Below are 12,605 nucleotides of genomic sequence, written 5' to 3'. Positions count from 1 at the left end.
TGGGGATCTTTTTCTGGTCCTCTATTTTGAATTAAGTGCATTTGCTTTTTTTCCAGATTGCTTTTCAGGATAAGGCACACACAATTCTTTCTCTTAAAAATGAATCCTTTTCCAAATATTTACACATTATTAATGTACAACAGCACATCAACATAAAATTCTGAAAAAAATCCCTTCAATCCACATTAATACCACATTAATACATTGTTATAGCTGAGAATGCTTTTCCAGCTTTTATCTGCAAAATACACATTTTTGAACATAATATGTCTATATGTGTATGTAACATTTTCAGTGACTTTCACTTAAAAATATATCATAATTATGTTCCTTGTTCCTATAGTTCTCAAAATGATAACCTGTAAAGGAGTGTATACTTTTCTTTGAGTAGAAGCAATTTTTATTGTTGGTCATTCAGGTTGTTTTTAATTATTCTCTACTCTCGATGGAATGTGGCAATGAATATCTTTCTGCTGTTATCACCTGTTTATTTCCTTAGATCAAATTTCTAGAAGTGGAGTATCTTTCATTTGGCACACACCTCGCTATATCAGACCAAAAGCCATACCAATCCTTCAGCTTGCTTCTTTACCAGCCTTCGCTGCTCATTCTTTCCACCAACCAAACAACTCTGTCAGTGGCCACTTACTCTGCCTCACCTTCCTGGGGACAACAATAACCTGTGATGAGGTCAGAAGTCTCATGTTCACCCTATAGAGGTGGAGCCCAGAGCGGCCGAGTGAACATGGGTCATATCTCTGACCTCACTGCTGCTGAAGGCAGGCCTTTGTTTTAGCAACTGATAGAAAGAAAAATGGTCTCTGAACTGACAAAGGGTCATGATCAACACTATGTCAGATTCCAGACATCACATGAACCTCACACAGGCCTGTAAGAAATTATAGCATTCTGAATAGCAAAACAAAGTGATTTCAAATGAAAATAGTCTCATTGGCTCCCACTTGAGATTTAAATGTCTAAAAGCATTAAATGAGTGTTCCTTCCATAATCAACTCCATGGCAGTACTTTCTAGATGGAGTGAAAATTTATGGTTAGTTTTTAACAGGTAAATTATCATTGAAGGTTCCCAAGGAGAATGTGATGTTTCACAGTATAGTTTATAATCACAAATTAGAGTCCCTGGTTATTTTAAGATCTGGTTTTGGAACAAAGGTGTTCTGCAATATTTCCAGTAAAAAAAAAAAAGATATTTTATTTTCAGGTTACTTACATTATATCCTCGTTTTAATCCAGTGTCACTTTATTGGCAAGGACTGTCAGTACTAGCGTTGTCAAATTACTCTTATTTTATTATTACAAGGGATTTGGCAAATCATTTATGTTTTATGTTTAAAAATTCCTTACAGAACCATATACTTATTTTATAGATAACAAAGCAATATTACATAATGGCGACTATGCAATTCATAAGGAAACAGTAGCTGGAATGAGTTGTATTGGATGTGAGGAAAACCTATTTGCATATTTGTTGACTGAAAAAAGGAGGGCTGTGACATACTTGATAGGTTAACAAAGTAAGTCGTTGCCTCTCCATGTCTTTAAATTCTGAGATGTTTGCGTGTGCGTGAGATACAGAAATTTATATATATACACGAGGGAGAGATTGAGATTGTTTTTTAAAGAGTTTAGGTATAGTCCTGCCTGATAAAGTATAGATGCTTCAAGCACCTATATATAGGTGATTATAATTCTATAATCCCTTCTGATTAAAGGCTGTATGCTTTGAATTCTAGGGGCACATTTTTAGGCCTCAGGGATTTGGAGAATAAAAGGTGCTTTTTTTCCTGTGAACGGGTTTCCTGATGATTACTTTGATTTATAAAAATTCTCAACCTAGAATTTAAAAAATGGGGGCACCCTAATTTATTGATTTTTTGGGCATACCTCAGAAAACTCTCCCCACTCACCCAAATGACTGGCATAACTTTAGGGACAATCATCGGCTTGTTGTCCCTGTGACCAGGCAGACTGAGCGGTTATATATCAGGACGCACCAGCACCACCCAGTGGCCTTAAACTGATCTAACAGCTTTTCGGGAACAGGCTCCAGAACCCCGCGGCTGCTTTGCATGCATGAAAGCACCCGGATTCGACTTTTGCAGAGTTGAACCCATTGTGCGCAGTTCTGATCTTACTTTGTTACTCTACTTTCTGGAAAGATCAGACTATATGTTTCAGGGCAAGAGAATGGAGTTTGGAGTATCTTAAAGACTCTTGGCTCTTTTTCGCAGATCTGTAGCAATACATACTATATTTATAAGTAGTAAGCTAACACCCTGCTTTTGAAAATAGGAATTTAGGAAAGCTAAAGAAATCATCACAAATGAGTGACACAAATTATCCTCTCCACCAGGAGTGTAGAAAGTCTAAGGAGTCCAAGGGGAATTTAGTTTCTGTATAAGCTAAACAGACTTTTCTAGACCACTTCCTGGATGACAAAGATTCTCTCCTCCCAGCAAGGAATGATATTTCTCTTCTAGGTGTGCAGCAAACAAACTTCTGGTAAATTTTTTGTTCCTAGTAGCTGCTGATTGCTACACACATCTTATAGAAAGATACTTGTTGGATGGGTCAGATTTGAAAAATGCAGCAAAGTAGAAATGAACAGCAAGGGGGAAATATAGTTCCTAGTCTCTCTGCTAAGCAGTCACTGCTACTGTTGTCATGTTGTGTGCCTCTGTTCTCAGCAAACCCTGGAGCTAGGTTTGCCATGCCTCAAATCTCAACAGGGCCATTTAGTAGCTGGGAATTAGACAAGTTAGTTTTCTTGGTGCCCCGGTTTCCTGATCTCTAGGATGGGGATAATTCAGTTCCACTGCATAAGGTTATTATAAGGATTAAACATATTAACATATGTAAAGTTTTCAGAATAGTGCCCATATGTGTTAGCTAGTATTACTTTTTCATGCCTCTATTTCCTCCAACTCCTTCTTACTATTATTATACTATGCACCAGGCATCCTGCTAGAAACTAATATTTTTGTGTCCTTCCAGATTTTTTTTTGTAATTTTCCTGTCCTTTATTAGCTGAAACTGTACTATAAATATAATTTTGTATCTTTAAAAATTATATTGTAGTATTAGTTGTTCACTAGTGCAATTTTTAATGATAGGTAAGTACTATTGTCTATTACAATTACAATTTAGTCTGGTACAAGATGATAAAATTTATATATGTGGATTTTTATTGCCATGAAAAACAAAAAGGAACGTTTTAAAAAAGGCAAACACAAAGTTTTTCTAAAAACAAAAGAATATAACATGTTGTATTTTGGAATCTTAAATTTCTGGTTTTATTTTCATTTTGGCTAGTAGATTCATTTACTTTTTTTCTAAGCACCACCATGCATCTATGTACAGGGTCTGTGCTCATGATGTAACAATGAATAAGGCACTTTCTTGAAAAAAAATTGAAGTTTGAGATACTCAAAATGATGCAGAGGGAACAGTGGGAAGAGCAACTAATTCTGCCTGAGAAAGTTGAAATTTTAGCTGGTATTGAAGGATAAGTACGACTTTTCTAGGAAGGCTGTGGAATAAAGTATTCTGGGCAGAAGAGTCAGGGATGAGTAAAATTAGAAGTTGAGAATTATCTGTAAAACATTGTAGTAGTAGTATCCGTAAAGTATTGTGTGCAAGGGGGAGGAGGAGGCAGGATGGGCGATCAGATTGACAGTGCTGCTTGGGCCCAGAAAAACTCAAGCGTGTAATTTATCCAGTAGAAGTAAGTAGTGATAAGTAGAATAAAAAGTGCTGCTGCAGAAGGAGGGATTATAAAAGGAGGGATGGTTCATCATGTCCAATGACGGACTGAAAACAAACCAGGGGAAATTGTGTGGCTTTAGCCATCAGGGACCTTAGCCAAAAGGAGATTGAAGCTGAGGGGTTAATGGGGAGTAAGCAATTTGAGACAGTGACAACAGACTCCTCTTCCAGTAAGTTTGCGGAGAAAAGGCAGTAACAGAGAGCAGAAGCAAGAATGGCAACATGGAGGGGTGGTATCTTAACGATGGAGATTTGAAAATTTCGGGAGAGCAAGAAGTCTGACTGGTAGTTTATTAACACAGCATATTTACTTCATCCATTGGCCTGAAATTAAGAATAAGGTTTACAAAATAAGTTATACCCTATTCCTATATATCTACATACTTTCTGTCTCTATTTATTCCTCTGTATCTCAGACTGGAACACAAAGCTTTAATTTTCATTTGAAGATGGGTGAGAATCACAACTTGGTCTTGGTGCAAGGTTTTTATTTTGCTTTACCACAGAAGCAGTTAATATGCAGTGCTAGGGATACCAAGGAGATAAGGACTCAGGTGGGTGAATTCAGCTGCCCACTTCCTGTTTATCACAAAAATTTTGGTGGCCTCAGCAGCTCTAGCAACTGAAATGTCAGAAAAGCATAGTATTGTGGGCTTCTCCACTCTCACCTTTAGAAAAAAAAGAAAAATGCCAGATACATCAGCATCTAGAAACAACGTATTTCAGGTGAGATTTCGGTTTTTAAGGAAGCTGAATCCCTCAGACCTAATGACGGTCCTAGGCCTTGAAACTCTGGCTGTGCCTGCTCTGGGGCGATCCTGCCTTACATTTATGCTTATGTAGGGCCTTTTCCTGGCAAGACTTGGCAGGCCTACAGCATGTAAGGCAAGGTAAAAGACTAAGGTGAACGGGTTTCTTTCCCTCACCCTTGTTGGTTCTGGCAGAACCACGTTCCTGGAGCACGTTCCTGGAGCACAGGTGTGAGAATACCATTCATATTCCTCTGCAGTCCAGGAACTTCTGTATTTTGTAAAAGGCAAAGCAAATGTTAAGAGATAGTTTCAACCCGACAGCCTCATCAACTCAGCTAATTCTCTTGCCTTCTTTTTCTATGACCATCTACACGAAAACACTGTATTTCTAATGGTGGCATGGGGTTACGTTCAGGGAATCTTAGTGAGCCCCGATAAAATCTCAAGACTTGCTGCACTCATGAAATTTTTTACACAGGGTGACTTTCTTGAGATGTATCATTAGAATGGACAGAGCAACACAAAGACTTTATAGAGCCTGCTTATATTCCATGAGGATGGGATTTTTTCCTGTACCCACATGTGGAAAAAAGATTAGAAATTAGTAAATCTCTGAAAGTGTTTACATCTAGAGAGAGGTAAACTTTTAAAAAAATCCAGCTGTCAAATGTCAATAGGTTTTCAGCATGTTTTAGTAAACCCTGAATCACTGTCTAGTCTTTCGATTTCAAATTTGTTTCAATTCCTTAATGTTCTGTGAACTTTGAGGAAGTTAAGATCACAGTACTACATTTTCTCAATCCCTTGACTCTTTATCAGATTCTCTCATTGTCTCAGTGTATCTGCCTTTTAGATGGTAGATATAAATATTGGTGAAAAACTAATGAAGGTTATCAATGAGGGGTGCTTATTGGGGTGCTTCTGACGTCAGGCACTTCACATAAATTTGTTTCAGGCAAAAAAGTGATATAAAATCTTTTCCTGATCTTATATGCTTAAGTCCTAGAGCAAAGGTTTGATTATAATTTTATCTATGCCAGACTAAGAATACAGGTCAGTGGTTTCAGTATTTTATTCCTATGTGAACATGAAACAAAACTACAGTTTAGATATAATAATTTGGCAAATTGTTAGGCAACACTACTAACTCCTTAATACTTTTAAAAACTAAGTAGATTAAACATGAAATGTACTTTCTGTATTTTTCAAGGAATTGTTTTTACTTTTAATTAACATGAAATTGAAACAAATATTTGTGTTTTTAGTGTTTTTAATGATCAGTATAAACATTTCTTCGGTTTCTTACATTTACAACCTCATACTTTCAAAATATGTCTTCATATGTTTTATATGTGTGTGTGTGTATTTACAATATTAGCCATTAGGTTATTTTTAGTAACTCTGGTCTGATTAGCTGGTGATGAGGTCCTAACCACCTGTGGTGACAGAGCAGAAAGCAGGGTTAGGTCCTTATAAAATGTTTGATCTGTGTCTACTTTTGCTAGTGAGTCTGAAAATGCTTGGTTTGGATCAGAAATTTGAAAATGACAATGACAACGGGAATTTCTGAGCATATCTTAAGTTACACAAAAATTACCAGTGACAGAGAAAAAAGACTTATGTTACATTTAATAGTGTTAATTTTGAAGTCATTTCAAACTTCCATGAAGGATAGTGAAGTGTTCAATGTAGACACCAGTACAAATTTTGGTACGCTTATTAAGAAACAAAACACTCTAAGAAATGTTCTGAATGTTATTTTCATTAGGAAAGTGAACTTTTACAGCTGTTTGAGGTGCTGTAATATGTCTACTGACACTCCCAGCTGTTTTACTAAGCTGGCTGTCTGCTCTAAGATCCAGGAGAGACTTGGGTTTTCAGAACGTGTGTGCTCCTGACCACATTGTGAAGATGAACAGTCAACCCCATCAAGGCTCTTGTTACATTTTTTGTTCAACTCAGCATTATTTTCACAGAGTCTTTCATCTTTAGCTTTATCACTCTCTTTCTCAGCTGGAACTACATGACAAAGGTCCATATCCTGAATGGAGTCCAATAAATCTACAACATGGGGCTGTGGGGTGACTGATTTCAGATGTTTGAGAACACACTCTTCACACTGGCCAACTGCATCCAGAAGATTATTTATTTTACTGATCAAAGTCGAACTGTTATCATGAAGGTGACACCAGGAGAGCAAAGCACTGAATGAAAATATAAACAAGAGTTAAATAGGAAAAAAATAATCACAGGCTTTTAGAATTTTTGATACTAAGCCCTAAATGTTTCTTTTCTAGGTAATAGCATGCAAAACTGAATTAATAATAATGCAAGTAAAAATCAGGAAAGTAACAATGGTAAAAACAGGATTTAAAAATATATATATAAGGATATTATCTTTCAATAGAAATTAAACAACTGTACTCAATCACATAAACTGTTTATAATTCATAACCCCTCCTTCACATCTACTTTTCCTCATTTTAGATTTTCCCCTTTATGACTGTGTAGCTCCTGCTGATGAGGGATACAAATTAGAGAAAGATACACCAGTTTCTCCTTTAAGGATATCAAACAACTTCTAAACTAGTGAGTCTCAATCTTGGATGCACATTAGAATCATTCGGGGAGCTTTTAAAACTATCAAGGTCCGTGTCACACCCCAGACCAATGAAATCAGAATCTCTAGAGGTATTATGTTTTAAAACGTCCTAGCTAATATCAAAGTGCAGCCAAGGTTGAAAGCCATTGTTCTAATCATATACAGCGTTTGCTTGCCATTAAAACTGAAGCTTAGGAAAAAAAGTTTTGAGGCAACTTCACTTTCCCAACTTTGTTATAAACAGACTGTTTGCTGAGCTAACCATTTTCTTGAAGAAGGTTAGAATTCTTCTAGTCCTAATAAATATTTTTCTTTATTTTTCTAGTACAGACAGCACTTTTGATTTTTGATATTTCAGATTGTTCAGATAACCATGACATAAAATGGTTGTTAAAAATAATGATGTTTTGAAAATGGAATCAATTGATATAAAGATTTAGCGATAAACTTTCTAAGATTATAAAAGATTAACTTGATGTGAAGATGAGCACGTGATCATTTTCCTACTGTAGTAGACTACAAATTCTGATTCCTGAGCATTGAATTTTCTAAAACCTTAAACACAGTCATTATTTTTTTCCTTTTGATGACTTTTATTTTTTACCCTTTTACAAACCATAATTCTTTGCAGCATCTTCTCTATCAAGGGTGGTTTAAAAGGTATAAAGTATCAAAGAGGACAACCCTGTCGTGCTTCTTGCTCCATATGCCATTATTACTATGGGGTCTTGAAAGGTGTTCAATATTCAGGACTAAGGGAAATGGTATCATCTTTCTCTCTATACCAGCCGTAATTTTTGTCACGTACTTCTAGTCTAGAAGTCTGTAATACTGCGTTCTGTCACATGTGCAAGACTAAAAGCTTTATTCAAAACCTGAAAATATTTTAAATTACTTTGATATTGAAATTGGTGGTAGTTCAGGTTGCAAAAAATACACACCTTTCTATCAATGCTTTGCCATAAAGGACAACACCTGGCTCACTTATTAAAGTGGATAAAGCCACAATTTTGACTTTTTGAAGGCATTATCATTCTACGTTCTGTAGCACTTGTGTGGATTTAACACTAGGAAAAGCATTTTAACACTTTATTTTTACACATTACTTTTATAAAAATCCTCCAGTAGTACTGAGGTTAAAATGACTCAGCATTTAAGTTTAAGGTAAGTTAAAGGCAAGTTTTAAAAAATTACCTCAATGTTCCTCTGAGTTGTCCATAGTTTATAATGACTTCTGCACCTTCCTTATAACCTTGATTGAAGCCTTGTTGCAGAGTAACTGCTTTGCCAGCCTCTAGTCCATCTCTATAACCTTCCTAAAAATAAGGAATGAAGAATTGCAGCTGTAACTAACATCAAGTGAACCATTGTAGATTTTCCCTGAAAGTCATAGAACCAATTTAGAAAATCGATGAAATAAGACTTTCCTGACCTTTAACATAAGGTCTGTAATGTATGGCATAGCCACGCAAAGTAGGCTATGCTCATAAAAACGTATGATTGGTTTATCTCGTTTTTGAAGTCTAGACTTACTTGGTACACTTAAAAAAGTACTAATTCTTATACAGTTTTTAAAAAGTCCTGTGTTAGCAAAGGCATCACAGCAAAGATACTTAGAAAGAAGAATTATGTGTCTGGCCCCTTTGCAACTGATAGGGTTGGTGTGGGAGGGTGAGGAGGCTGAGAGTAAGTAGAGTTATTGAAAGTCTTGAATAATTAACTGGAGTAGAGGAAGAGGAAATTGGTTTAGCAAAAGGAAAATGACAAGTCTGGTTTTAGAAATTTTGCTTGATACCTAAATTCAATCAAAGCACAAATTCTCTGTGGGCAGGGATTTTGTCCTGCATCTCCTCTGGTGCCACAGCACTCAAAAGATGCTCAGTAACAGACGCCCCCGCCTCATATAAAGTATTTCTAAAACTGACAACATGGTTGTTGGGCTAAACAAATATTATTTTACTGAAACATTAAACAAAAGCAGATTTACTGGCAATTTAATTAATTGCTGGCAAGGATGTTAAGTAGAAGTGGACCTCACTACTTGGTCCTGACTCGAAGGCTCCACCTAGAAACTGGGTGTGTGGTATTAAGCTTAGTCTTATTGAATAGTGAGACAAGTTAGAAGTGGACAAATCACTCCTAAGAAATAGAAAAAGAAATTGACTTTAATATCTCCCCCCTTAGCCACCGGCATTCCACATCAGCTTGCCCTCGTTGCCCTGACAGCATCCTTACGCTCGCTTTTCCCGCACAGATTAACGCCGCCTCTAACTCTGGGCCCCTCATCCACTCGCGCAAGCCGAGTAAACTGTGTGCACGTCCTCTGACCGCCCTAATTAGCAGTCAGTTTCTATACTATGCACGTCTCCTCCACCCGCTTTCTCTGTGGTCCTCATCAACCTGTAGTCTCTTCCACGTTTAGATGGCTCATGTTGGTCGGACCCGGCGTCTAACCCCCCAATGGCCCATGGAGGAACGCTCCCTGTGGTTTCACACGCTTTCACCTAAGTCCTCGGGAAGTCCCAGCCGGACGCCGGCCCGACCGTGCACCAAGCCTGGCCAGGCCGGGACCACTCGGGCCTCTGATCTCCGGACCCAGCTTCTTCACAACTTCGCGCCCCCTCCCCACGACCCGGCGTATCAAGGGATCCCCGCGCCCTGCACACAGCTTTACTTTGACGCGTCTCTGCATGTGGCTCCGCCATTCCCGCTGCACCAGGAGCGACTCGTCCGCTTCCTCGTCAAACACTTCCCCCTCTTCTCCTTGATCACCGAAGAAAGTTGCGGCTCGAACCCACGACATCACCGAGGCAACCGCAAGGCCGCCGAGCGCAGGAAACGCCCGCAACTCCTTCCGGTCTGAGGGGCGGGGCGACGTCGCGAGTCGGGGCTCGCGGGGCGGCTGCGCGTGCGCGCGCGCGTGCGCGGCGGGGGCGGCCTCGGCTGGGTCCTGCGTGCCGCCGGCGCTCTGCGCCCCTGGTGTGGTCGGCGTCCCTCAGTTGACTGGAAGTGTTGGCGGACTCCTGTGGTGGGCGGGGCGGTTCTTTCCTCGCGGGGCCCGCCGACCTTGACCTCTGCGGGTCAAGACGGCCTGAACCCTTTGCGAGCACTGCATTTCTCCTCGGGTCGCCCCAGTAAACTGGGTTTTGGAGTCGTGCGCGTTTGGAAAACCATTCAGTGTAGTTCAGTTGACGGGCTATTACTAGGCAAAGACTCCCGTGTCTTTTAGAATCTCCCTCTGCGTTAAGGGATTTGACAGCCCGACGTTTTAATTATTAGGAGCGTGGAGCAAAGGAAAACAGAATCGAAAAGTTAGACACCGCGGCCATTTTGAGTTCAATAAATGTAGAGGACGCTTATGACACTGAACTATGTCTCATTGATTCACAGTATCCTTCACTGGTTTCCTAGAAGCGGACTACTGGCTCCGTGATGAGGGCGGAGACTTGTTTATCTACAATATACTCAGCACCAGTAAGGTGACGGCAGTAAATGCTGGAACAGGTGCTAGCGAATGAATGACTCCAGTAGTATTCCGGTTTTGCCTTTTTCGGCATGCTCATGTGGTCACGATGATTTATTTGTCTAGCAAATTTCTTTGACTACCTGCTGTGTGCCAGGCAACGTTGTAGGCTTTTGGGACACATCAGTGAATGGTACAAAATTTCCAGACTCTTGTGGACTTTCCTGTAAAATTGACGGCAGATTAACAATAAGCACTATATAAGTAAATTATATAGTTTGTTACACGATCATGAATGATACATACTGTGGGGAAAAAAGTAAGGGGAACCATTGTAAGGGTGATGGTATACTTTTAAGGATTTAGCAATCTAGCTTGGTTTACTCAATTATAGTGTGATTTACTTTATTTTGTAGTTTATTATTTTTTCTTCTCACTGCCCCATATAACTGTTGCCCAAGGCTACATGCATACCTCGTTCATCTAATTAATCAGCAGAACACTAACTTGCAAGACACCGAGTCAGCCTTCAGCCATCCCGACACCAGCAACCAGGTTGAGATTGCAGACTGTGATTTTCTGTCCGATGATATATGAATCACCCCTAAGACCAGGTTTGAGATAACCAACGGGGAATAAAACAGACCCCAGGAGTCGTCCTCCCAGAGGACGTTCCCTTGTTCTGCTTCTTGTGTACCTCTATAACCTTCTGACTGTTCTAGGAACGGAAAGGTGGCCTTTGGGAGAGTAGTCCGCCATCTTCTCGAAATGCTGGCATTTTGAATAAACCTACTTTTCTATTCACAAACCCTTGTCTCTCCATCTTTGGCGTAGGAGCAGTGAGCAGTTGAAACTTAGCTCAGTAGCACCATGAATATGTGAGTGAAGGTGGGTGGGTGGTGCAGTTTATAAATTTAAGTGTTCAGAGAGTAGATCCATGGAATGTGTATAGAAACATTCCATACTTGACCACAAAAAATACCTTGATAAACTTAAAAGAATAGGGATTTTACAGGTCATATTCTGTGATCATAATCCAACAGAATCAGTAATAAATAATACAAATAAAAATAACAATAATTTAAACTGTAATATTGGACATTTGAAACACCCTCCTAAATAACATTTGGATCAAAAAGGAAATAAAAATTAAAATGACGTACGGTAATCAATTAAAATCAGAATACATCCAAAAAACATGGGACTAGATGAAAGCTGTCCCTTCCATAGGCTTAAATGTCTTTATTATTAAAGAAGGAAAAAACACATAAACTTACTGTATATCTTAATTAGAAACAAAATGGTAGTAAGGGAAGCAGTAAAGATAACAACTGAGGTTATAAAATAGAAAGCTCCAAAACTTCCATAAATAACTCCAAAAGCTGATTCTTTGAAAACACCAATAAAACAGATAATCCTCTCTTGATCCTGATTAAAAAAAAAGAAAATTATACAAGATAGACATGAGAAAGGAAGTAATGAAATTCAAATATTACAAATTACTAACTGAAACTAAAAACAAAAAACAAAAACCACATTTGAAAACCTAGGAGATATGAATGACCTCCTAATAAAACTGACCCAACAAGTAGGAAACATGAAGAGACAAATTATGATACTGTGTTTCCCCCAAAATAAGACCTAACCGGAAAATAAGCACTAGCATGATTTTTCAGGATGACATCCCCTGAACATAAGCCCTAATGCATCTTTTGGAGCAAAAATTAATATAAAACCTCGTCTTATTTTCGGGGAAACATGGTAGAAAAATTGGAGATTAAATATCTATAAAAATAAGATGGAGACTTGATAATTTTATAGTTAAATCCTTTTAAAAGAACAAAATATTAAAAAAATATATATTTACATTCTAAGGCAAAGAAAAAGATGGTAATTCCCTAAATCATTTCATGAAGCCAGCCTCACTGTCACTTGATAAAGTTAGTATCAAAAAATACCCAACGTACAAGTTAGCTTATGAATATGTATCAAAAGAGAATC

The 12,605-nt window shown here is 38.4% G+C and overlaps 1 protein-coding gene across 2 annotated transcripts; it reads right to left on the bottom strand.

Moving 5' to 3' along the window:
- Positions 1 to 3,026: 3,026 nt before the first annotated feature.
- YAE1 (YAE1 maturation factor of ABCE1) lies at positions 3,027 to 10,175 on the bottom strand. Of its 2 annotated transcripts, none has more exons than XM_081079623.1 (3): positions 9,816 to 10,175; positions 8,336 to 8,457; positions 3,027 to 6,743 (listed from the first exon to the last, which is right to left on the bottom strand). In XM_081079623.1, the coding sequence occupies exons 1-3, from the start codon at positions 9,942 to 9,944 to the stop codon at positions 6,320 to 6,322; spliced, it is 675 nt and encodes a 224-aa protein (XP_080935749.1). In that variant the 5' UTR covers positions 9,945 to 10,175; the 3' UTR covers positions 3,027 to 6,319. The 2 variants fall into 2 exon arrangements, with proteins under 2 accessions (XP_080935749.1, XP_080935750.1); XM_081079624.1 differs by having other exon boundaries at positions 4,072 to 6,743; positions 9,808 to 9,987.
- Between the last annotated feature and the right edge of the window lie 2,430 nt (positions 10,176 to 12,605).

Source organism: Rhinolophus hipposideros (genome assembly GCF_964194185.1).
Source record: "Rhinolophus hipposideros genome assembly, chromosome: 18".
Taxonomy (NCBI): Eukaryota; Metazoa; Chordata; class Mammalia; order Chiroptera; family Rhinolophidae; genus Rhinolophus; species Rhinolophus hipposideros.
The sequence above is the reverse complement of the archived record's forward strand: the minus strand, read 5'-3'. Positions and strand labels throughout refer to the sequence as shown.